This window comes from Oxyura jamaicensis, chromosome 6 (genome assembly GCF_011077185.1).
Source record: "Oxyura jamaicensis isolate SHBP4307 breed ruddy duck chromosome 6, BPBGC_Ojam_1.0, whole genome shotgun sequence".
Classification (NCBI taxonomy): Eukaryota; Metazoa; Chordata; class Aves; order Anseriformes; family Anatidae; genus Oxyura; species Oxyura jamaicensis.
In genome coordinates, this window is record NC_048898.1 from 19400875 (window position 1) to 19422300 (window position 21426).

General features: G+C 42.5%; 1 protein-coding gene across 1 annotated transcript; it reads left to right on the forward strand.

The window, feature by feature from the left end:
- The first annotated feature begins 413 nt into the window (after positions 1-413).
- On the forward strand, positions 414-20903 carry RPP30 (ribonuclease P/MRP subunit p30). The gene is made up of 11 exons (XM_035329797.1): positions 414-569; positions 2214-2269; positions 2563-2619; positions 3319-3393; positions 3931-4002; positions 9393-9482; positions 11552-11668; positions 14891-14920; positions 15304-15341; positions 16484-16563; positions 18743-20903. Exons 1-11 carry the CDS (start codon positions 488-490, stop codon positions 18847-18849), a joined length of 804 nt encoding a protein of 267 aa, XP_035185688.1. The 5' UTR covers positions 414-487; the 3' UTR covers positions 18850-20903.
- The last annotated feature ends 523 nt before the right edge of the window (positions 20904-21426 follow it).

Here is a 21426-nt window from a genome sequence, read left to right on the forward strand (position 1 = left end):
AATGTGTGTATGTTCTGTGGTTTATTGTAATTCCTCAGTGCTTTGGCATTTTGGGGAAGGAATATTTCTTGCATGGCACCTGGGTCGTTATTTCACATTTTTTTTTAGCTAACGTGGGAAAAAGAAGGCCTTTAAATAACTAGAAAGGATTCTTTTCCTCATACAAATTGGCAGTGCTCTGCTGAGGCCCCATGAATTTGGGTCGGTGACGCTTCAGTCGAGCAGGACCGCGGCTCCACCTGGTGGGCACGACGCCGGCCCCTGAGGGCGCTGGGCCCGAGCGCGCTCGGCTGCTCCTGCTCCCAGGCCCGGTACGTTGCAGATGGATCCACAGCGCCATGCCTCGTCCCCTTCACAGGCCTGTCTGTGGGGCTGGAGCCTGCCCCATCCACCAGGGTGCCTCCTCCACAGCTCCCTGCCCGGCCACGAGGGCGGGACTACAAGCCCCAGGGTGCCCCGGGCCGGGCGGGGCGGCGCTTCGCGCAGCATGGCCGGGTTCGCCGACCTGAACGTGCCGCAGGGCCCGGACAAGAAGGGGCTGCAGAGCCTGCTGGAGGCTGCGGCTCGCCGTGAGTCCGGGAGCGGGGCAGCGGCCGGCCCTGCGCCGGGCCGAGCTGGGCTGGAGGAGCCGGGGCAGGCGGCGGTTCGGGCCGGCCGGGGGTGGAGGATGCCGGCCTCTCCCGGCTGCGCTGGGTTGGTGTTAGCAGCAGAAGTGTGAATCCTGGCAGAGCTGGGCTGGAGGGGAGCTGAAGGCACCGCGCACAGGGCTTTCCCTGCCCTTGAGAGGCCAAGCAGTGTCTGCTGTGCCTGACGCATCACTGTCCAGCAAGGATTTTAGGGCCTTCGGTTGCTCCGCAGCCTCTGTGGGCAGCTTGTTCCAGAGTTACTGGTCTTGCTCAGCATGATTTTTATAGTTTCTTCTTGTCTTTGCCCCTTAAAGGTAGTCTTTCCCTTTATGTCATCCTTGTATTTGTTCAAACGTGAGTATGTTTCTGCTCACAATGCATCTTCCAGTCTGCTGCTGCTGAAAGGTGCAGTCTTCCTCCTTCTGCCAGCCTGTGTCCACAGCTGTGCTTCCTCTGCCTCACAGCTGGTGGTTCCTAGGTCAGCCCTGTGATGGAACAGGAGAAAAGCTGGCTGAGGCATCAGTGCCCCAGCATGGCTTGGGCTCCTGGTGCACAGCCTGGGTGTCTGCCCTAAGGGGGGGCTGGTCCTGGCCAGGAGAGCAGCAGCTAGGTTTATGTTAGCACAGTAGGAATCTCTGTCCTTAGTTTTCCCATCTTTTGGCCTAAAGCTTCAGTCAGTTTCCTTACAGGTTTGTATTTTCATATTCCATTCATTCTTATTGCTCCTCTCCCTACTCTGTTTGCAGTTTTCTGCAAGTGAAGTGACTGAGACTGAGGTCTTCTCAGTGCTGAGCACCATGGAAAGATGGTGTTGTGTCCTGCAGTCTGTATCTCTGCCTGTTTATCCAAGTGTATTATTTATTTATTTATTTTTAACCTGGGGACTCATTTTCCACCTGTAATTTCTTAAAACTGTAGGCGTTAAGCAGTGATTTGTCTTTGTCAACTGTGCGATCATTCTCTAATCCCTGTTGAATGAGAACTTTTTGTTAGTTTGTCAACGTTGTTTTGAACTCTAACTTTGCCTTCTAATATAACTGTACCTTTCATGTACCTTTGTGTTGTCTGTGGTTTTAACAAGTATCCTGAATGTTGTTCACCATTTTTCCTAAAGAAAGTCATTAATAGGACCAAGCTAGGGCAAAATGACAAGGAGTCATTCATACCTGCTCTTAATTTTCAACCAGTTTTCTCCTGACTTTACAGGAGCTTCATCTTGAATGTATTTTCCTAATGACTTAGCCTGTCCAATTCACTTGTAAGCCCAGCGTAACACTTAGCTTTCCTTCTCCTGTATGTGCTCCAGTGCTGGCCATGCTCAAGTAATCATTTGTGTTCATAAAGCTCTGCCATTAAGTGAGTATAGTCATGAGTGGGGTCTGTTAAAATAGATTTTTGTACTTTAAGATGCTTCTTTGGTGAATTAATCTGCAGAGGAGAAAAAAAAAATCCATATGAAAGGTAAACTATTATTAATTTTGAGATATTTAAGTAATGAGCTTTTGACAGGTTTCTGTTTGGCTTTGTTTCCGTTAGTTTACCAGAGAAAATAGTCTTATGATGTGTTTGGGTTGTTGTTTTTTTTAGTGGGATATTCTGCAGTTGCTCTTAATCATGTCGTCGATTTTAAAGAAAAGAAACAGGTAATTTCTGTTCGGTTTATTTGTTCTTACTGTTAAATCTACGTGCCCCTAAATACCTTTGTCTTTAAAATGCCAATTTAGATGTAAATACACGTTTTCATTGGTAACAGAAATTCCATTTTATAATTCAGTATTGTTGCCCTGGAGTTAATTTTTAATATGATCCACGAACTGTCCCTATGAAATAGTTTTGTTATCATGGTAAACTTATTTTTAGAATTGGGACACAACTTTTGTTTACATTCTAAACAACCCATTATATTGTGAATAACTTTATTTTATCCTCTCTTAAGGAAATTGCCAAGCCAGTATCTCCGTCAGAGTTGTTTCCATCTTTACCTGTTGTACAAGTATGTTTAGTTACATCCCATTTATGCATTATTATTGAGTTATAATCTTTTTCTTGTGTTTATCTGTGAGATTCTGTGTATTACATGTTAACTAAAAATGAGAAATTTGTCCATTGCTTGATTCTTAAAACTCCCAACATTGGAAGAATGATATGCTCACATTAGAGGAGGGTCTATTCTTTATTTTAGAAATGATTAAAAAAAATGTGTTGTGTGAATTTTGAATCATCTTCTAGTTGAATATTCACAATGAATACTCTTGAAACTTAAGCCTGAGTTTTGGAAATTTCTTTCTCATTTTGATGCAACAAGATTTGGATAAAACAAACCAAGTCTGTATTTTGAATCACTGATGTACGTTAATTCAGGAAATGCTTTTGCTTGCAGTTGCAGCTTGATTGGGGAACCATAGCGGTGGTAATAAAACATGCTCAGTTTTCTGCATGATATTCATTTTTTCTGTTGATCCCTTCCTCAGAGAAATACACTAAGTCATTTTTTCAGCAGGCCAGATAGAATATCCAGCATGTCAATATGAAACAACAAAGTTAGGGAATTTTAACTACAGGCTTCTAGAAACTTCAGTGTAGGCAACAAATTGAGCAAGGCACCATTTTCTTTTTATAGTGGACAGAGTGAAAATCAGCACAAATTCTTGCTTTGGAACTTTTTAAGTCTTGAATTATTTTTCCTTCATAGGGGACATCTAAACAACTCAAAGTCTTAACCCGTCTGACCCTTGTTGTTTCTGATCCTTCCCACTGTAATCTCTTGGTAAGTATATTCAATATATCAATTTTCCGAGTTTTATTTTCTTCTCAATGAAAGAATGATACTGTGGAAATCGTGTAGGGGAAAGCTTCGTGGATTTCATAGGGTACTCAGTACTGATATCTCAGGTTACCTCTTTAGATACTAAAGCAATTGTGAAGGGATGCAGACTTAAAAAACTGGATATGGTTCTGCTGATCATTTGTCAATATGGGATAGCAGTTCTGTTCTTGGTCCTTTTCTTTGGTATCTGGATTTCTGTGTGTATACTAGAATGCTGTGAGCAAGTCCTGTGTCTGTTTGTAACACTACGTTATTGAGGGAAAAGCTGTAAGTGCCTAGCTAGGTGGATGGGACTAGCCCCAAAATGACTTCAGAGAATTGCTTGCAGCAGAGACCTATTATACGGTTAGATGATTACTGGCTTTGTTTTAGTACTTGAAAACGGGAAGAGGTTTTTCTTATTATTACTTTGGTCATAATCATTGTGCTTTGTCATCTGCCAGAAGTCAAAGCAGTAATTGCTTCCTCCTTTTGCAGAGATCAACGTCTTCAAATATAAGGTTATATGACATCATAGCGGTATTTCCAAAGACTGAGAAACTGTTCCACGTAAGTACAATCTGATCGTTAATGCCAGTCCTATAACAACTTATGGTGCCTTGGACTGTTTTGAATGCATGCATGGGGCTAATTAAACAATGTAGGCTCCCTGGTCAGAGGACAGACTGAAAGGTTGGGAGAAGTTGCAGGAGGGTAAAAGGCCTTGGCATGACTTGTTGGAGTCTGAAACGTCTGCCTGGTCAGGGGACTTCAATGCCCTTGCTCTGCAGTTTCATGTATCTGTTTTTGTACTGAGAGTGAGGAGAGAAAACATCATTTACTTATTTATTTGAATATTGTCAGCATGTAGTAACATTCTTTCTTGAACTGTTTAACTTCCCAGACTCTTGACAGATTCCCCCCAAAGCATTTGCTGTCTTCTGTTAGCACTAATTGTTTCTGGTCTCTGAAATGCCAGGAAATGTGGGAGAATTTGAAAGGAGCACTCAAGTGGTGTTCTGAGAGTTACCTTCTTTCTTCTAGTCTTTCGTCTTGGAGGTTTTTCCAAACAAGTAGTTTATCTTTTTTTTTTCTTTATCTTTTCTTTTTATTACTTTGTCTCATTATCTTTTGCTTTTCTTTTGCTTTAAAACGCAACTAGTTCTGGTTGTCATAGCATCTCAAGAACAGATAAAATAAATTTTCCCAAAGTATGGCTGATTAAGCGCACCAACCCTTGTTTCATTGCCAGACTGGGATTTTTGGTTTTGTTTTGAATGTTCAAGTTGAGTGAGAGAAGCTTCACTTCTTTGACTTCATGATATGTTTGTTACTTTGCCTGCCAAAAAGAGCACTGAAGCTGTACAGAAGTAGAACAGCCTTGGGGGAATACACAAAGGGCAGACTGTCATTTTCTCACCCAGATTTTCTCCTGGCAGTTCAGAGAAAACTTCATACTGAAAACAGCCTCCACAACATTTGGGAGTTTTTAAAGGTGTTGCTATATCAGTGTTACTAAACAGATGCTGGGGTTTGTAGTTGTGGAAGTGCTCAGAGTGTGCTAGCGAGAGGAATGTGAGCCACTTTCAAAACCTTTGTTAGGACTTATGTGATATTAGCCCAAGACTGCTATTTTTTCACACTGGTTTACATTACTAGAAATGCAAATATTTTGCACCAAAAAAAAATCACTCTGTGACTTCTGTGATCTTAGAAAAGCAAGGTGTTGCAAGTGTGTTAGACTACGAATTGATTTGGTCCAGTTCTGGTGTACTACTGCAGGAGATACTCACTGTTGCAAGGTGATACCTAAATACCATTAGGTGCAGTAATTCTTCAGCTGTTACTAATGGCACCAAACATCATATCGTTCTATTTTTCCCATCCTGAATAGACTCTTCCTGTCAGAACAATTACTAGTTTTTAAACACTGTCCAAAGCAGACTGATAATCAGCTCAGCCTGTGGGGTGATAGGTTAAAGCTGCATCCTAGTCCTGATGAGTACCTATTTTATCACATTAATATGTTATTCTTCTGTTTTTTTTCTAAATTTTTTTTTTTTTGAAAACTTGTTAATGAAAGTATGAAGCAACAGGCTATATAAGAAGGTGGACTTTGAAGAATCTTTCAGCAGAAGAACTCAAACATTAATTGTAACAGTGACAAGTTAATTAAACTCATTTCCAACTGTTTGTTTTTTTTTTTCCCTTGCAAGACATTGGGTCTCTTGGAATGTGCAGGAGTCAAATAACTTAAAAGACTTTTGGTCTCTACCCTCCATCTTTTTTCTTCTGGGCTATGGCAACAGGGTAGAATCAGGGTTCACACCTGATGACATGCATGAGCTGGAATGGTAAAGAAGGGCAAGGAGGAGCTTCATAGGAAGGAAGCAGGATTGTCCATGAGCCCCTCTTAATTTCTATCATGATCGCAGTGCAATCCTGGGGAGGAAACCCAAGTTACTGGGGAGGAAACCCAAGCATGTTTCTTTGAAACTGCGTAAGGTAAAGACCTTCATCCTTACATGTTCAAACTCAGAACAGGTTTGTATGTTTGTTTTTTGCTTAAAGCTTCAAGGTTTCTAAGTGTGAGTGGAGAGCTCTGTCAATTTTGTAGAGGTGTCAGCAGGGAGCGTCTGGCACATGGAGTCTCGATATATACCTCTGGCTCTGATGACTAAGATCTTTCACTGTTAAAGATAAAACCTTGTAGGGTGGATCTTGCTCCATAAATTATGTTTTTAAATTGGCTGTTGATAACTTTGCATTACCTCAATAGCATCATTTTTCTCACCAACAATTTGGCACTTAGTTTCTTCTCCACAGAACAGGATTGTTCATGTGTTTGTAAGACATATGTGACCATTGGAGATGTGCTTTAATTTTAGCATGGCCTAAAATAGTCTGTGCCTTGTCACAAGCAAAGGAAGCTTTCCAGAGACTGAGAGGGGCAGTGATGTGTACTGAAAGATGTGATCAAATTCTATGAGTAATTTGTATCCTCAGGGGTGTGAGGAAGCTCTGTTTGCCAAGATAATTGTAGAAAGTGCTTCTTTAAGGCTCTCGAGGAGGATTGTTTTGGGCTGTAACTGGAATGCTTACTCTGTGCCAGTGTTAAGGTCTGGCCTGTTGCTTTTCAAAAATGTTCTAATATTCCTGTTTTATTCCTGTTAGTTCTGCCTGCTGTTTGCAGGTAACTAGCAAATAGCCACTATCTACAAAACCTTGCTTATGTAAGTCTGAGGGTGTACTGCAAACCCAGGTTTCAAAGTTTATTTGTAAAAATGTTTGCCAAAGCAAACCTGACTGTCTTCAGACTGAGCACTGACAAATTTATTTTTTTGGCTGTCTGCAGTTTCCCAGCAGATGGGGCTCTTGCCCACGGTGTGGCCAGGGAGGCACTGGGCTGTGCAATCGCTCCATGGTGTTTTCTGCATGAAGTTTGTGCACTTCACATCCCTTTAGCAGACTGGCTAACCTTAACCTGCCTATGTGTGTGACTTGTCCAGCAGCCAAAGCTGGGCTGAACATTGGATCGTTTGGAGAAATCTTCTTGCCAACTTTCCGTGCATTTGGGTATTCCTCTTTATGGGGAAGTATGACTCTTAATTTTGTTTTTCCTCAGTGGTGCTTTCTGATGTGTTCTTGTCACTGGAATCCTGTAGTTATCCTGGCATTTGGGTCACTCCCTTTCCCACTGTGCTTAATTTGCAAAATGGAAAAGAGTTTTACAGTGTTTCTGGAGCTAATTAGGAAGGCTTGTTTTCTCATTGCACAGGGCGACTCGCCTGCTTCTGGTGTGTATTCTTGCTTTCCTTCATTTTTTGGCTTTCTCTCTTTCCTGAATTTCCTGTGGCCTCACTGACATCTTCTCTAGGACATGAGTTCCTGTAAATCACTTCTGTCTGGATGGTAGTTTGTACCCCACATAGGAAAAGGATTAAATATGGCTACAGAAAGGCTAAACTTGCATTTTCGACTTGTGTTTGTAGTAGATTTCAACCAGTGTCATGCTTAACAGAGTTGGTAAAGGTAGGGCATGCAGATAAAGGTTAGCTTGAATGGCCTAGTACAGACAGTTTAACATCAAAAACCTTGTGCTTGACAGGATCCTTGAATCGTCTGGTTGTGTGGTGTGGGTCTCTTTTTCAGGAGAGGAGTGCTATCAACAGCTAAGAAACATTCCTGAAGCTGGGCCTCTGCTCTCATCTCTGTCCAAACTTCATGTGAACAAACTGGTAAAAGGTGAGGTTGCAGAGCTGTAACCAGCCCTGCATTAGAGCAGAGTGCAGCCACCCTGCAGCCCCGCTGCTTTCATGCTGCTGCAAAGAGGGATGAATGGCTGGCACCTGGCCTAGGGGTATTTGCAGCAGTTGCTGGCAGGTTTCTGAATGCAAAGTGTTCCCCTATACATAGAAAATTCTTTTTGAACATCTTCAGCAAACTATCTTCTTTGTTACAACGCCACTGACAGACATTAATCTGGTTCTGTGTAATAACCTTTACAGGGTAGGCATTATAATTCCTACAAGTCTTGTGTGCATGAGATTATATGTAAACGAAGGGCTCCCTTTTATGTCCACTTAATTTTCTCTGCGTGTCAGTGTGGACTTCCTCCACGCTTTGTTCATTCTTTCCCACTATTGATACAGAGTATAAATTATGGTGCGATTTCAAAGCTAAGCTTTTAAACCTCAGGTTTAAACCTCAGGTGCCACCCTGAGCCTTCTCCAGAGACAGGGTTTTCAGAAAGGGTTGTATCTTTCCCGCCCAGCCGGGGAGGTGAGGCACCGTGGATTGGACCCAGTACAGGTTATGTGGCAGCACCCATCACTTTCTAAAATTGTGCTTCTGTTTTAGTCTCTTCTTGGTTGTTGCTGGTAGAATCATAGAAGCATCTAGATTGTAAAAGACCTCTAAGATTAAGTCCAACCATTATCCTAGCACTGCTAAGTCTACAACTAAACCATGCCTCAAAGCACCACATCTACAGGTCTTCTAAATACCTCCAGGGATGGGGACTCAACTACTCCCCTGGGCAGTCTGTTCCAGTACTTCACAACCCTTTCAGTGAAGACATTTTTCCTAATATCCAACCTAAACCTCCTTTGGTGCAACTTGAGGGTATTTCTTCTTGTCCTATCACTTCTTGCCTGGGAGAAGAGACCGATCCCCACCTTGCTACAACATCCCATTTGCCTCCTTTTCTCTAAGCTAAATAACCCCAGTTCCCTCAGCTGTTCCTCATTGTCCTCTAGTCCCTTCACTGGCTTCGCTGCCTCTCCCTGGACATGCTCCAGCACCTGGATGTCTTTCTTGTAGTGAGGGGCCCAAAACTGAGCACAGTACTCGAGGTACGGCCTCACCAGAGCCAGGCACAGGGGAACAATCATTTCCATGTCCTACTGTCCATGATATTCCTGATCCAAGCCAGGATGCTGTTGGTCTTCTTGGCCACCTGAGCACACTGCTGGCTCATATTCAGCCAGCAATAATAAATAACTGGTAATAACACATTGTAAAAATACGTAATTGCTACACTACAGTTAGAGAACGAAGGGTAAGGCGCTGTTCCTGGGCTGATCGCTTTGTAAGCAGGGATTGTCCTTCATCAGCTACGAGTTCTTCAGCCAAAAGCCAGCATTGCTTTTGCATGTCCTGTGTCAGATAAGAACAAAGCGGGAAGTCTTGCCTTTGTGTAGTCATTATTTTATTAGCAAAGTAGTTCTGTAAGTGAGAGAAGGCTTGGGTTTGGGGCCTGAAATGCTCAAGCTTTGCACCAGTAGCCCTGCTGGTTTATTGTCGAATCTACAAGGCACAGCAGTTCTTCACTTTAAAACTAAGCTCCCTATGGAGAGACGTTTGTTGCATTAAGAAATTAAGGAGAGTATCAGTGCACCTAATGTTGATTACTTGTTTTTTGGCGTATCTAATAATCTGTTCTGATTTCTTTGCTATAGATCGCTTGCACAACTCTAGACGTGGATCTAGTATGCATAAATGTAACAGAAAAGCTGCCGTTCTACTTCCGAAGGCCCCCTGTGAATATGGTAAATTTATATCTAAATTGTTTTCTTGTTATTAAGTTCTGTATTTAATGTCAGCCTGAGTTGAATTCTCTGCAGTTTCCCTCCTGCCATTCCCATCCAAGTGGTTCTTTTTATTTTCTCGCATAATCTTTAGTATTGTTTTAGATGTTGTTCACTTCAAGGCCTCCACTGCAGCATTTAATACACAAGAATGTGTTTTTTCAATTCCTCCTTTTTGTCCTCCACTTATGGAGGCAGAAGTGGTGTTTCCGAGAAATAGAAACAACCTTAAGGCTACCGCTATGTGAACAAGGGAGTTGTGGTGGTGTTGCTGACGAACCTACCTCCCAAACCAGAAGTGATACAGCTGCATCAGAATAAGCCTGTGATTTAAATGACAGGAGAATGTGAATGGCAGTATTAATTTGGGAGAAGGATGTTGCCTCAATTAATTTGAGGATTACTGTATTGAATCCATATTTAGAGGAATGTCTTGGCAAATAAACCAAATGTGGGATTGCTAAATACCTGCTGTGGGACACAAGTTAACTGTCAGCATGTATCAAATATTTTGTTAATGCAATTTTGCCTACTGTAAGTGGCTTGCCAGAAAACTTAATCTGAACGTGCAGTTAGGTGAACTAGTTTTTTTTTTCCCTCTGAGTCGGAGTTTGTTCCACATGGGCATTCTTGGCTGGTGTAGTCTTTAGTGGTTTAAAATTTAAAGCTGGAATTGGCCAGAAATCCTACTTCTGTCTTCTAGAGAAGTTTTGACCTAGAATAAAAATAAACAATAAACTAGTTGAAACTGTCTGAAACAGAACAAAAGTAGCAGTTTTGAATTCACCACAGGCTGGGAATTTCAATATTCCACTTGGAACAAAAAATGTTATGTGAGATGTTGTGTGCAAATACCACCTAAAATTCTAGCAGCTGACCCAGATGAAGAGCTGGGAGGCTCTTGAAGCCCTATATATGCTGATATTCCTTACAAGCTAATTCTCAGCATCCATACTCCCTACGGCAAGGCAGTCTGTCAGACTGGTTTTGTGAATCCTGGGGCAGTCAGTTTTGGTTGTTATGATGCCAGACTGGCAGGCAGCTGGAGTGGTGGGGATGAGGTTAAAAGTCTGTTTACCTTGAAACTGGTGAATTGCCATCACCTGTTTTGATTTTGATAAATTCAGGCTTTTCTTCTTGTCTGCAGATGTTGGGCCAGTAAACCATTTGTGTACACAGCTTCTCCTCTGCTTGCATGCAGAGGTTATGCCTGGATTAATTCCATCTGTTTTCAATTGCTGGACTCTCTTACAGTATTAGCATTGCAGCATTTTCTAATAATATGAGTATAAAGCACAGAGCAACGTTTCAGGCAAAGGTATTATAGGCCAGTGAACTAGCTTTGAATGGTGTCTTTATCACTAACTCACTATGTATCCTCCAAGAAGTTGCTTAACCTTTCTCAGTGCTTGCAAAAACAGCAATACAAGGGTTTTGGTGCAGTACTTTGACAGACAGCAAAGGATTTTAAAGCAACTGAAAATGCATTAAGTATCACTGTTTGGAAACTCCTGTGAGCCATTGTTTTTTAAAATTGTCACAAATACCGCAGTATCCTGTGAGACAGAGACAGAACCTCATTGCTGCTTTTATGCAAGGACAAATTCCTCATTTGCAAGACGTGGTTACTCTGGGAAGCAGCGTTCTTCCTTATTGCAGGCAGTGAAGCTGGAGCAGGATGGTCCTGAAAGTTTCCAGACTCATTTCTAATCAGCAGGGGTTACCTGCCTCCTCTACTCTGTGACAGTGGAAAGCCAACTACAACTAATAAGTAAATGGTATTTGATTGTTAAACCTCATTTTTCTGTCTTCCCAAGATTGAAGTACACGTACCTGGTGTACAGTGAAACCTCTCCGCCTCCCCTCCCTCCACATTTCATGCAAGGCTGTGTTCCTGCTGGAACAATTCCTTCTTCATTTTTTCATAACACAGTTAAAACTGAGAATAAGCTGCATCAATAATAGACAGCAGTTGTTAGATTGTTTTGCTTCTCTCCTTTTGATTTTTGATCACTTTCTTTCATGTGAAGGCAATAGATCGAGGCATTTACTTTGAACTTCTTTACACGCCTGCCATCAAAGACTCCACAATGAGAAGATACACAATTTCAAATGCGATCAGCCTGATGCAGATCTGCAAAGGAAAGGTAAGCTCTCAAAGTGAAAGCAAGCTAATTAATCCAGTTCAAATTCTTCTGGAGTTGTACAGACCGAGCCATTTTAAATTAGTTTGATGCTGGGGTTTCTGAAGCTCCAACTGAATCTTTGCCTGCTAATACAAGGACACAACTATTCTGGCTCCAGATACTTCCAGCTGTGCACTGCTGCACGCTTTCTTCTTAACTTGTCAGACTGCTGTGTTCTTTTTTCAGAACAACCTATCTGTTAGTAGGGTATGCAATACCCAGAACAAAAGGGAAAAAGTGGATCTAAGGTTTGCACTAGAGCTGAAATCCATGCATCTTTTTGAAATTCCCCACTTCAGATTTCTGACTGACCAAAAGCTCTGTTTGAGAGGGTAACTCGAATATGGGGGGAAAAGAATAAGAAGGGAGAAATCTTGTTTTGTTTAACTGTTAGGAAATCCCCAGTGTACAAAACAGAACCAACAGCTTGCTGGCTGTAAGCCAGGGCTTTGCTACAGTCAGATCAACTACATTCTTCCCTGCTACTGAAACCAAGGGAAGAAGTAATCCTTGCAGCTGAGATGCCTGTACTCCATTGCTTTCATACCTCACCTCCTCCCAGGCCACCAGACTAAGCTGCTTGCCGTGTGGGTCCTCTTAGGCTAAATGCTTTTAACAGAGAAGCATATCATGATACATACACAAGTCAAAAGAGATTGTAGCACCCAGCACCATTACTGGAAAAGGCTCTTGCTGCACTTAGCTGGTCCAGAGAAGCCCTGCAAATCTAGTCTGAAAGGGGATGTAGAGCTTGGAAGGCCAATTAACAGCAGATTGATCATTACTGCGGTTCCCCTTGGTGGCCTATTTTGTAGAACAGTGGGGTGAGTCAAACGCATGAATTCCCTCGGTGCTACAGAACATAGCAAGTACTCACATGGCCTTCCCTGAGAAGCCCAGCTCTGGGAGTTAGCCGTACAGAATACTCGTTTGGATATAAGGTTCATACACACACACAAAAACCTTTCTTGTAGGATTCCTTTTTGCCAGTGCTCCTCTTTCCTCTGTGCAGTTGAAGATGTTTCTCATGTGGCTGTTGATTTGTATAGCACCAGTTGAGTTAGCATCACAGACAAGCGAGTGAGGCATCCGGACCGTGTACCTTTTCCCCCTTTTTTTTTTTCTGCAGCTGTCAATCTCATACATCATTTGTGCCTGGAAGGTAAATAGGCTGGAGCTGGACACAACAATTTGTTGTTAGCCACTGGAAGAGTTAGGAACGGACTGCTGGTTTGTCTTCATTTTTTGCCTCTGGGCTCAGTACGTTGCAGGCCAGCGGAGGTGGTTATTAGCCCTTGCTGGCAGTTTGTCAGTTATGTAAAGGCCCTCTTCTACCGAGATGTGGTGAGGCTGCTCCATAGCCTGCTTGCACTGATGTCTGGCACATCACTGTCACAGGCTGTAACCTACAGTTGCTGAGCTTATAGCAGCTTTTGGAACCTTTTATTCCCCTTCTGTTGCATTAGGGCAGAGAAATTTCCAGAAACTTACTGGTCAGAAAGGTGGCCTTGAGCAGAATACCTAAAACATGATAAAATGTGCAGGGAACAAGGGAGGGACTCACAGTGCTCCTTCACCTCCCATGTTTTGGTAACTGAGTGTGGGTGCTGCACCCAGAGCAGTGTGCTGGATAGCTGCTGTCTCTTTACGCGAGGAGGTAATGTTTCACATTTGAGTTCTTCCCTGTAGCTTTTCTTGTGGATTTGATTTTGCCTGCTTCTCTTTCATTCGCTACCAGTGCTTTCCTTGTCTGCTCTTGTTTCTTACCCATCCCTTAACTGGAAGCCAGCTGCCTTGAATGGGCCAGAGCAGCAATGCAGCAGTGAGCCGCAGTCCTGCGTGGTTGGGTTCAGGATGGCACAGCTGCTCTGGGAGCTCTTCCGAGTCTGGAAGATGGGAATTGGTTGTTACAGCTCAGAGCAGCAGACTTAAATTTTCTCAGTGAACTCTTGCAGTCAGCACCGCTGAAGCTCAAAAGCACCCTTGGGATCTGTAGTACAGTCATTTTAAAGGTGAACTATGCAGAAAGAAGTGTCCAAGGCTGAGTGCTGTTAAGTCGCTTTGATGTACATATTACTTCTGCTTCTGGCTTTCCGTATGCTCAGGCAGAGTTGTCTGTCCCATCCTTTCCTCCTTGGCACACGAGGAAACCTTGGGCATAGTGTAAGCAGTGCAATCATTTCCATGCTAACAGCTCTTCTACGGTTGGAGTTCCAGCTGTGCACAGAGCATTTCCTTCCAGTGCCTGCCCTGCTCTTTTTGCTGGGGAGGCAGCAGGACAAGCAGAGCAGTGCGGGGAAGGGATCAAAAGCTCCACCTTGTAACCGAAGGTGGTGTGATGTGTTGGTGGTACTGACGTCAGAGAGGGAAATCTTTTGCTGCCTCAGTACCAATTCTCATTCCCTCCCACTCAAGCAGGAATTCCCAAAGCTTTTTATTTGATATAAGAAAAGGTGCAAGGAATTTTTTTGCTGCTGCAGAGTTTCCACCTGCGCAAAACAGTCTTCCCCAGGGTGAGCATCCGTGGAGGTTTAGCATTAGAAGAGCGCTGGCAGCTGAGCTGTGTATCTGCCAGCCCCTGAGCGTCACACGCCTGTTCTGAGGAAGACCTGAGTGAGAGAAGGGAGGAGGGCATCTTTTTGCCTGGTGGTTTTCATGGGGGTGCAAGTGTTGAGGAAAGTCAGCATATGGTGTGAATGGGCTACCATTGCCTGGCTGCAGACTGGTTTCCACCACCCGTGTGAATTTGATTAAGGGGCTCTTCATAACACAGTGTGTTCAACTGTGAGTTTCTTCTTTAACCCTAAAGTCTTCTGGAAGAGGTACAGGTTCACGTGTGCTTGCTCAATACCATCACTAAGTTTTATACTGCTTAGCCTATCCCTATAAAAGGTGCAGTGCTTATTCAGCTCAGATCTCCGCGTGAGAGGTTCATAACTACAAGGGAGAGCTGCTCCCTGTGGCCCAGTGGGGTTGGGAAGATTGCTAGGGTTTATTCATTTCTGCAAAATAATATCCGTACCTGCCTAGAGTTCACTTCATCTGGGGGCATCAGACACTTTGGTAATTAATTGGGCTGTCAGACTGAACTTAGCTAAGGCTACTGAAGTCTTTGCTGCTTGCAGATTTTCCATTTCTTGATGCTGTCTGACAGATGAGCGTTCGTTCTCTTTTGTTTTACAGAACATCATCATATCTAGTGCAGCTGAAAGGGTAAGTCCTGGCTTTTTGTTGAAGTTGAAACAATTTGATGATTTAACTGCATCTGAAAATACAATAATTATATAAAACATAGAAAAAAGTGTAATTTTAAATATGATTCCCGTCTTGTATGCTTTCAATCAATATGTTTTACTAACAAATCACGTTTATTTGTTTTTCCTGCTATGTTTTTTTCCCAGATAGGAACTCTGTTTTCCAGAACAAGTCTTTTCTTGATTTTTGTAGTGCATCTTCAGCAGCTTGCTGTTATGTAGCATTTAATCTCACCTTCTTGACCTGACTGCTTCCCCATATAGCCCTCTCCTGCATACTCACGCTCTCTCAGCCTGTATGAGAGAGCATGCACATATCCAAACTTCTTTGTTTTATTCTAGCCTCTGGAACTACGAGGTCCTTACGACGTGGCAAATCTGTATCCTTTTTCCAATTCGAAGACAGCCATTAATATTAACAAGTGAAAGTTCAAATTGGTTTTGAAATTTTCCATCCTTTACACTCCTTGAACTTTACACAGTGATGCTTGTTGGTGACTAATTCAATGAATCAGGGCTCTGAGTGGGTGTGGAAGGAGCAACAGATCTTGGTCACAGAGTGGCATGAATAGTCACTGTACATAGTAATGTCTGAGTACAGCTATAGGTACGTTTTGTGTTGTGTTATGCATTGATATTTGTGTTGGGTGTAATTGGAGAAACGAATAAAAAACAATCATAGTTTGGGGAATAAAAATCAATGGACATTGTAGACCAACCCAGAAATCACTACTTCCGATCTCTAAGGTGCCAAATCTTTGACAGAAGAAGCTATGAAGTCATGCTTATGTCAAGAAAGCAAAAGTTCCTATCTGAGTACTGGTTACTTTTGTTCTGAATATTTCAGCCCTTAGTTTCATACATATCCTTAAATAAGGGATTATGTTCTTAATGCAGAGTATCTTTATTCCCTTTCTTTTAGGAATTCGGATGCATTCTTATTCCTCCCTGCCCCCAGGCATGTATCTGGACTGTCCCTCAAAGGGAAGGCGTGTGCTCTGAATCGTGAGAACCGTGTGGGAGGGTGTGCGGGCTGGAAGGATTTTACGCGTAACGTTTCCTTCCCCCTTATAACAAGCAGCGTGGCTCAACCCAAATTAACATACCTAATTTAGTGCCATCCCTGTTCAAGGTGGCTGGGAGTTTTTCAACATAATGCTTTTGAATCAGACAATCCCCTTTCCCACAAAGCTGACTTTTTTCAAGGCAGTTGCTTTTTACTTGTTTAAACATATAAAAATGTTCCTATGTTGACAGACTTTTCATTCCAAAATGACAGCTGCTTGTCCAGCAAAAAGCAACATTGACAGGAGCCTTCCAAGAGGGCTCCTGGGGAATTGCAGGCAAGAGAATTGGGTACCTCAGGTCTCTGCCTCTGGGTAACCGTATGCAAGATGTCACTTTGAGTTGCAGCGTTGCTAATTCCCAGTTATTTGTAGAGTAAGCAAATCTGCCATACAGCCAGGCTTCCTTGTTCTTTGTGTTCGTTTCTGTGCATTTTGATCCTGAACAAAGGTGGCAGAGGTCTGCTGTTTGGCCTGTCAGAAAGCGAAGCCAAGGCAGCTGTGTCTACCAACTGCAGAGCCACCATACTTCATGGAGGTAAGCAAAAAGCATGTGCAAACTTGTTTAGTTAACACTGGATTTGTTAAGCTAAGTTCGTGTCAGTGCATGTTTTCCAAAGAGTCTGAGACCTTACAGAGCAAGTCAGCTTGGGGTTTTACTTCCCCTGTTCAACACATGAAAAGGACCTTGTGCAGTAATGGTGTTTTGTCTTATTTTTGTTGCCACGCTAGCAAATAAGTGGTTAAAATGGTAGTGCTGTCTGTACCAGAGTATGCTCTTAACCACATCAAGACTCATAAGCTGTTTAGCCAAAACACAGGTCTGCCTGTTGTGCTGTGTTGTGAAAATGCCACTTCTTTCAGAAGGGGTTGAATGCTGATCTCCATGATAGCAGCAGAAGCTATGTCACTGTTTTGAAACACATGCATTCTAACTTTCTTGCATTTACCTTCTTGCACCATGACTACAGAAGCAGTCTGTCTGGTGTTCCTTTCTGATGTTTAATTATGTGGTCTGCTTCTGACTCACTTTTCGTTGTGGACCACTTCAAACTTAAGGCCAAATCTAAAGTCCTGAGTGTTTGCTACTTGGAAGGAAATGTTTCATACAGTATACCATGGCTTGAAGTGTTTTGATGAAACAAAACTTCCATATGCTCTCACCAGAAGCTCACAGTAGCTTTCTTCTTGTAAACTTCACCATTTTAGTACTAAGAAAGTAGAAATTTAACTTTTGGCCCCCTGCAGGAATCAAAAAGTTTCCAGTTGTATTATGTGTCTCAGTGTCAGTGCAGCAAAGAAATGTCTCAGTTTGTGTTCCAATCAATGTAGTCCCTCGCTTGGAATGTGACCCTCATTCCTCCTTCTCTACCTTCCCTTTCACATAGTTATTCATCAGTTCTTAGTGTTTCTTGATTTTTTTTTTTTTTTATAGAATCATTAAGGTTGGAAAAGACCTCCCAAGATCATATGGTCCAACCACTCTCCTACCACCAATGTCACCCACTAAACAGTGTCCCTAAGTGCCAGGTCCAACCTTTCCTTAAACACCCCCAGGGACAGTGACTCCACCACCTCCCTGGGCAACCCATTCCAATGCCTGTTGTTTATTCTGATAGCAATTTAACTTTGTGACTGTGTAGCTATTAATATCTGCCTCTGCCAGGATGTGTTGGATAGGTAGGTTCAGTCATCTCAGTAACATGAGTTGCTCTAAATTGGAAGCACACAGCAGAATTTGGCTTGCATCTTGTTTCAGTAGAAGTAGAGCTTGAATGTGCTGTAATTCCCAGCAGATAGCTTTGATTCCCTCTAGAGTGTGTTTCTATGAACAGGATTGTCCAGCTTGCTACTCATCTACATAGTTAGTGACAGTGTGTTAGAAGAATTTTTTTCAAGTTTATGTGGAATTTCTCAAAACCTTCATCTTTCTTTCTTTGAAGTTTTTTTTTTTTTTAAAAAAAAAAAAGTCACTTTGCTGTCCCCTAAAGAATACTAGACCAGAATAATTCAGCATATTTTTGGCAAAGGTCTTGCAGAGCCTCTCTGCTAACAAGAGTATCTGTAAGTAGTCTTGTCTACTTCAAATCTTCAGTTTTTGCAGGGAAGCCTCCCACTAGAAGTTTTGAAATTGGATTGGGCTCGCTAGGTTGTTTAGCAAATATATGAGGAGTTTGATATTATCACATAGTAGCATTTTATGGTAATGCTGAGGGTTCTGTAAATAAAATAATACTGAATACCATGAAGCCGCTTATTGGTGTGTATACAGAAGCCTCTGCCCATATAGCTGTGCTAGCACAGTCTGTTTAAGAATCCTGGGGTATGCGAATATGTTTATTTTTTCTATTTTTAAGAATGGTATGTTTTGCTCAGAAATACAGAAATACTTCTTGACTTGCATTCAGGAATGCATTCTTCTGTGGCTATGGAACTGATGAAGCCTGGCTTGCTGTGGTTTTGCATGTGTACCCCCTCAGCTCCTGCAGACCTCAGTTTTCCCTTAGGGTTGCTGTAATTCTGCACCCACCCTCAGATTTCCCAGTGTATCCCCAGGTCCTGCCCATGCAGGTTGCTTACCTGCTGTGTGTACCGACTGGCTGGCTGTTAAACATGTTGAATTGCACTTTTGGGCACAGACACCTGAAGTGAGTATGTGTTAAATGCAGTAGAGTGATTTTACTTGAGGTGCTACAGCTTCTGCTTGTATATTCCAGAAACTCGGAAGAGTGCCTGTGGGGTGGTGTACACGGTGAAGAAGCTTCGCAAGGTTGAGGAGGAAGAAACCCTGCCAGCCTGCAAAAAGGCTAAGACTCAAGCTTGAGGACTGAGCCAGTTGTCAACAGGAACTTCCATCCCGTCTTTAGCCAGTGCTAAATCTTCCCCCGCCCTCCAGCCAGCTCAGTTCCTCACTTGGTAATTTATTTAGCCCAGAGAGCTATTCTTCTGGTGTAAAGTGAGGAATGGGATTGCCGTGAGTAGTTCACCACATCTCTTGCTGGGCTTCTGGCCAAGGTCAGGAGGGCATCTCTCCAACCTGTTCTAGGTCTTCTGGAGTCAGCGCAAACTTGACAGAACGTTTCAAGCATAGAGAAACTTTCTATTGTACAACTGTGCTCTTTTTTTAATAAAAAATGTTTTAAAGAACGCATGCCTTTAAAGTTTGGCTCCTACAGTTTTCAGATTTTGAAACATGTCTCTGTATTAATTTTTACAACTACAAGTCAGTAAAGTTTAACGGCTGGCCTGAGAGGATAATTGTGCAGTAAAAAATGATCTGCTTTCCTTTCTGTTTTGTGACCTACAACTCTAAAGAAGATGCTAGCATCTCTCACTTGGTAGGAGATATGTTAAGTTGGAATTACAATAGCACTGACTGACCTGACCTGTTGGACACAGCTCCTACAGGCCATTCCTGTCCCAAAGCACACGAAACTGAACACGTCAGACAGTTGCTGCAGATGGGAAGGAAGAGCCCAAGGTTATGCTGAACGTGTGCTCAGTGTGGTACGCTGCAGTTGCAGTGTTACAGCTACTCACCTAGGCCTGAGCAGTCTCCACATTACATAAATGTTACTGCATCATGTCCCTTTTTCCATGTCCTGGTCTGGCAGTGTTGCCTCAGTGTTCATTTTGCTGCCTTTCTGTTTTCCTTCCTGTTACTGCTTCAGTAAATCTAATCTGGCTGCCAAAAAAGCAGTCATAACAGATTTGTAATCCATGGAGCCTTTTCAGATTTCTCCCAAAGTTTTTTCTTTTGACTAAATCAATATTAAAAAAAAAATGTAAGGTACTGTACTTAAGATACCCTTGAGCCAGCTTTACTCCAAATATTCCAGTTCTCCATTTGTATCTGACAACTAGCTGAGAAGTGCAAGCTGTAGCATGTAAAATACTGCAGAAATCTTGCAGTGGATTATCTCTGAGCTCTCGGTAACTGCACTAAGCAGAATGAGAACAAAGTTCTCAGTAGGCTAACAGTTCCATCAAATGCTGACGGGAGTCACAACAGCTTTTGCTTCATTGAACAAATAATTACATATTTTTTCCTTTGTTTTTATTTTGCTTGTTGACTTTGTGATATGAGTGCTTCATTACTGGAATTGAGATGTAATATATATAGTGGTTTGTCATTTATGCTCTTGCCTCCAAAATGAAGCTCTAACCAAACAATCAGTGGAAATGTGCCTGTTAGTGCAACTTTCTGTGTTATATGTTATTGTGCCTTGGTGAGGGAATAACAAACCTTGAGCATGATGAGAGAAGTTGTTTGGTGACTAGCATATGGAAGGAGGCTTTTGAACGATGAAGATATCCTACTTGTTACTTGTTTGACCTCCTAAAAAAAAAAAAAAATAATAATTACTCCCTGCATCTTTGCATGCATCATTTTAAGTAGGTACAGTGCTTCAGGAACTGTTTTGTTTTTTTTTTTTTCTTCTCTTTCCTGGAGTATTGTTCTGTCCCCTCTGGTGCCTGAACAATTGATCTGCTTATGAAGTTATGAAGATAAACAAAAAGAGTAGCCAGCACTGATGTCACTTCTGTTTCCTGCAAGGTATGTTCCCAATGTCCGGGTAATTGTGCAGAAACAAGAAGTGAAGCTGCTTGCGGAGAGGGACAGCAAGTGCAGACATGCTGTGGTTCTTACAGAAAAAATCATCTTCACAAATAAAGCCTACAGCTGGCAAGGTGACACTGACAAGTTACAGTGCTTGTGTGAGAGAAGTCTTGTCTGTTTAAAACTGCAGCTTCTGTCTAAGATAGCTGGTTGCAGATAGAATAAGCATTTCTTCTCCTTGTTCCTCTGTGGGGTTTCTGTAAATTCATTTCATGTCTGAAATTGATGCTCCAGTAATAAATACTTATTGCTGCCCACTGCTGACCATGCTTCATTGCCCAGGACTTTGTTTTGATCAGACTGTAAAGTCTAATGGCTAGAAGCCAACTTCACCAGCTGGTGAATGTTCATGGGAGCCTGTGGCATATTTCACTGGGAGGCTGCTCCATGAGGTGTTTGGACTTGAACTGAATGCAGCATATAATGTCCCAGTGAAGTCGGGCATCGATGTCTCTGCTGGTGGTACTGTTAAGATTGTTCTGCCTCTACTGAAGCACAGGGAGAGACGCCTTTCTTTCCTAGCAGGACTCCACGTCTTCCTTGGCTGGGACAATTGAAGCTGTCTTGTGTGCTCCACGCAGTAAGTACTGACTTGCTGAGGAACTGGGATTTTTAAATAATAGTAATAAAGCTGTAGGTATGTATCTTACTAGCTACTGAAGTATTGGCTTTATGTTTTTGTATGTATGTTTGTATATAAGGGAAAAAAGTTAGAAGCCACATTTTTCTAACAGTGGCAGGGAGGTAGATAAAGGGCTGGCTGCTCTGTGCAGCTGAGAC

What these genes read in the sequence shown, in the direction of transcription:
- RPP30 (XM_035329797.1), top strand. Translation starts at nt 488, where the DNA reads ATGGCCGGGTTCGCCGACCTGAACGTGCCGCAGGGCCCGGACAAGAAG. An exon ending in CATCTTTACCTGTTGTACAA is followed by an intron (nt 2,620 to 3,318) that starts GTATGTTTAGTT and finishes TTTCCTTCATAG; the next exon opens with GGGACATCTAAACAACTCAA. An exon ending in CCTTACGACGTGGCAAATCT is followed by an intron (nt 15,342 to 16,483) that starts GTATCCTTTTTC and finishes CAAAGGTGGCAG; the next exon opens with AGGTCTGCTGTTTGGCCTGT.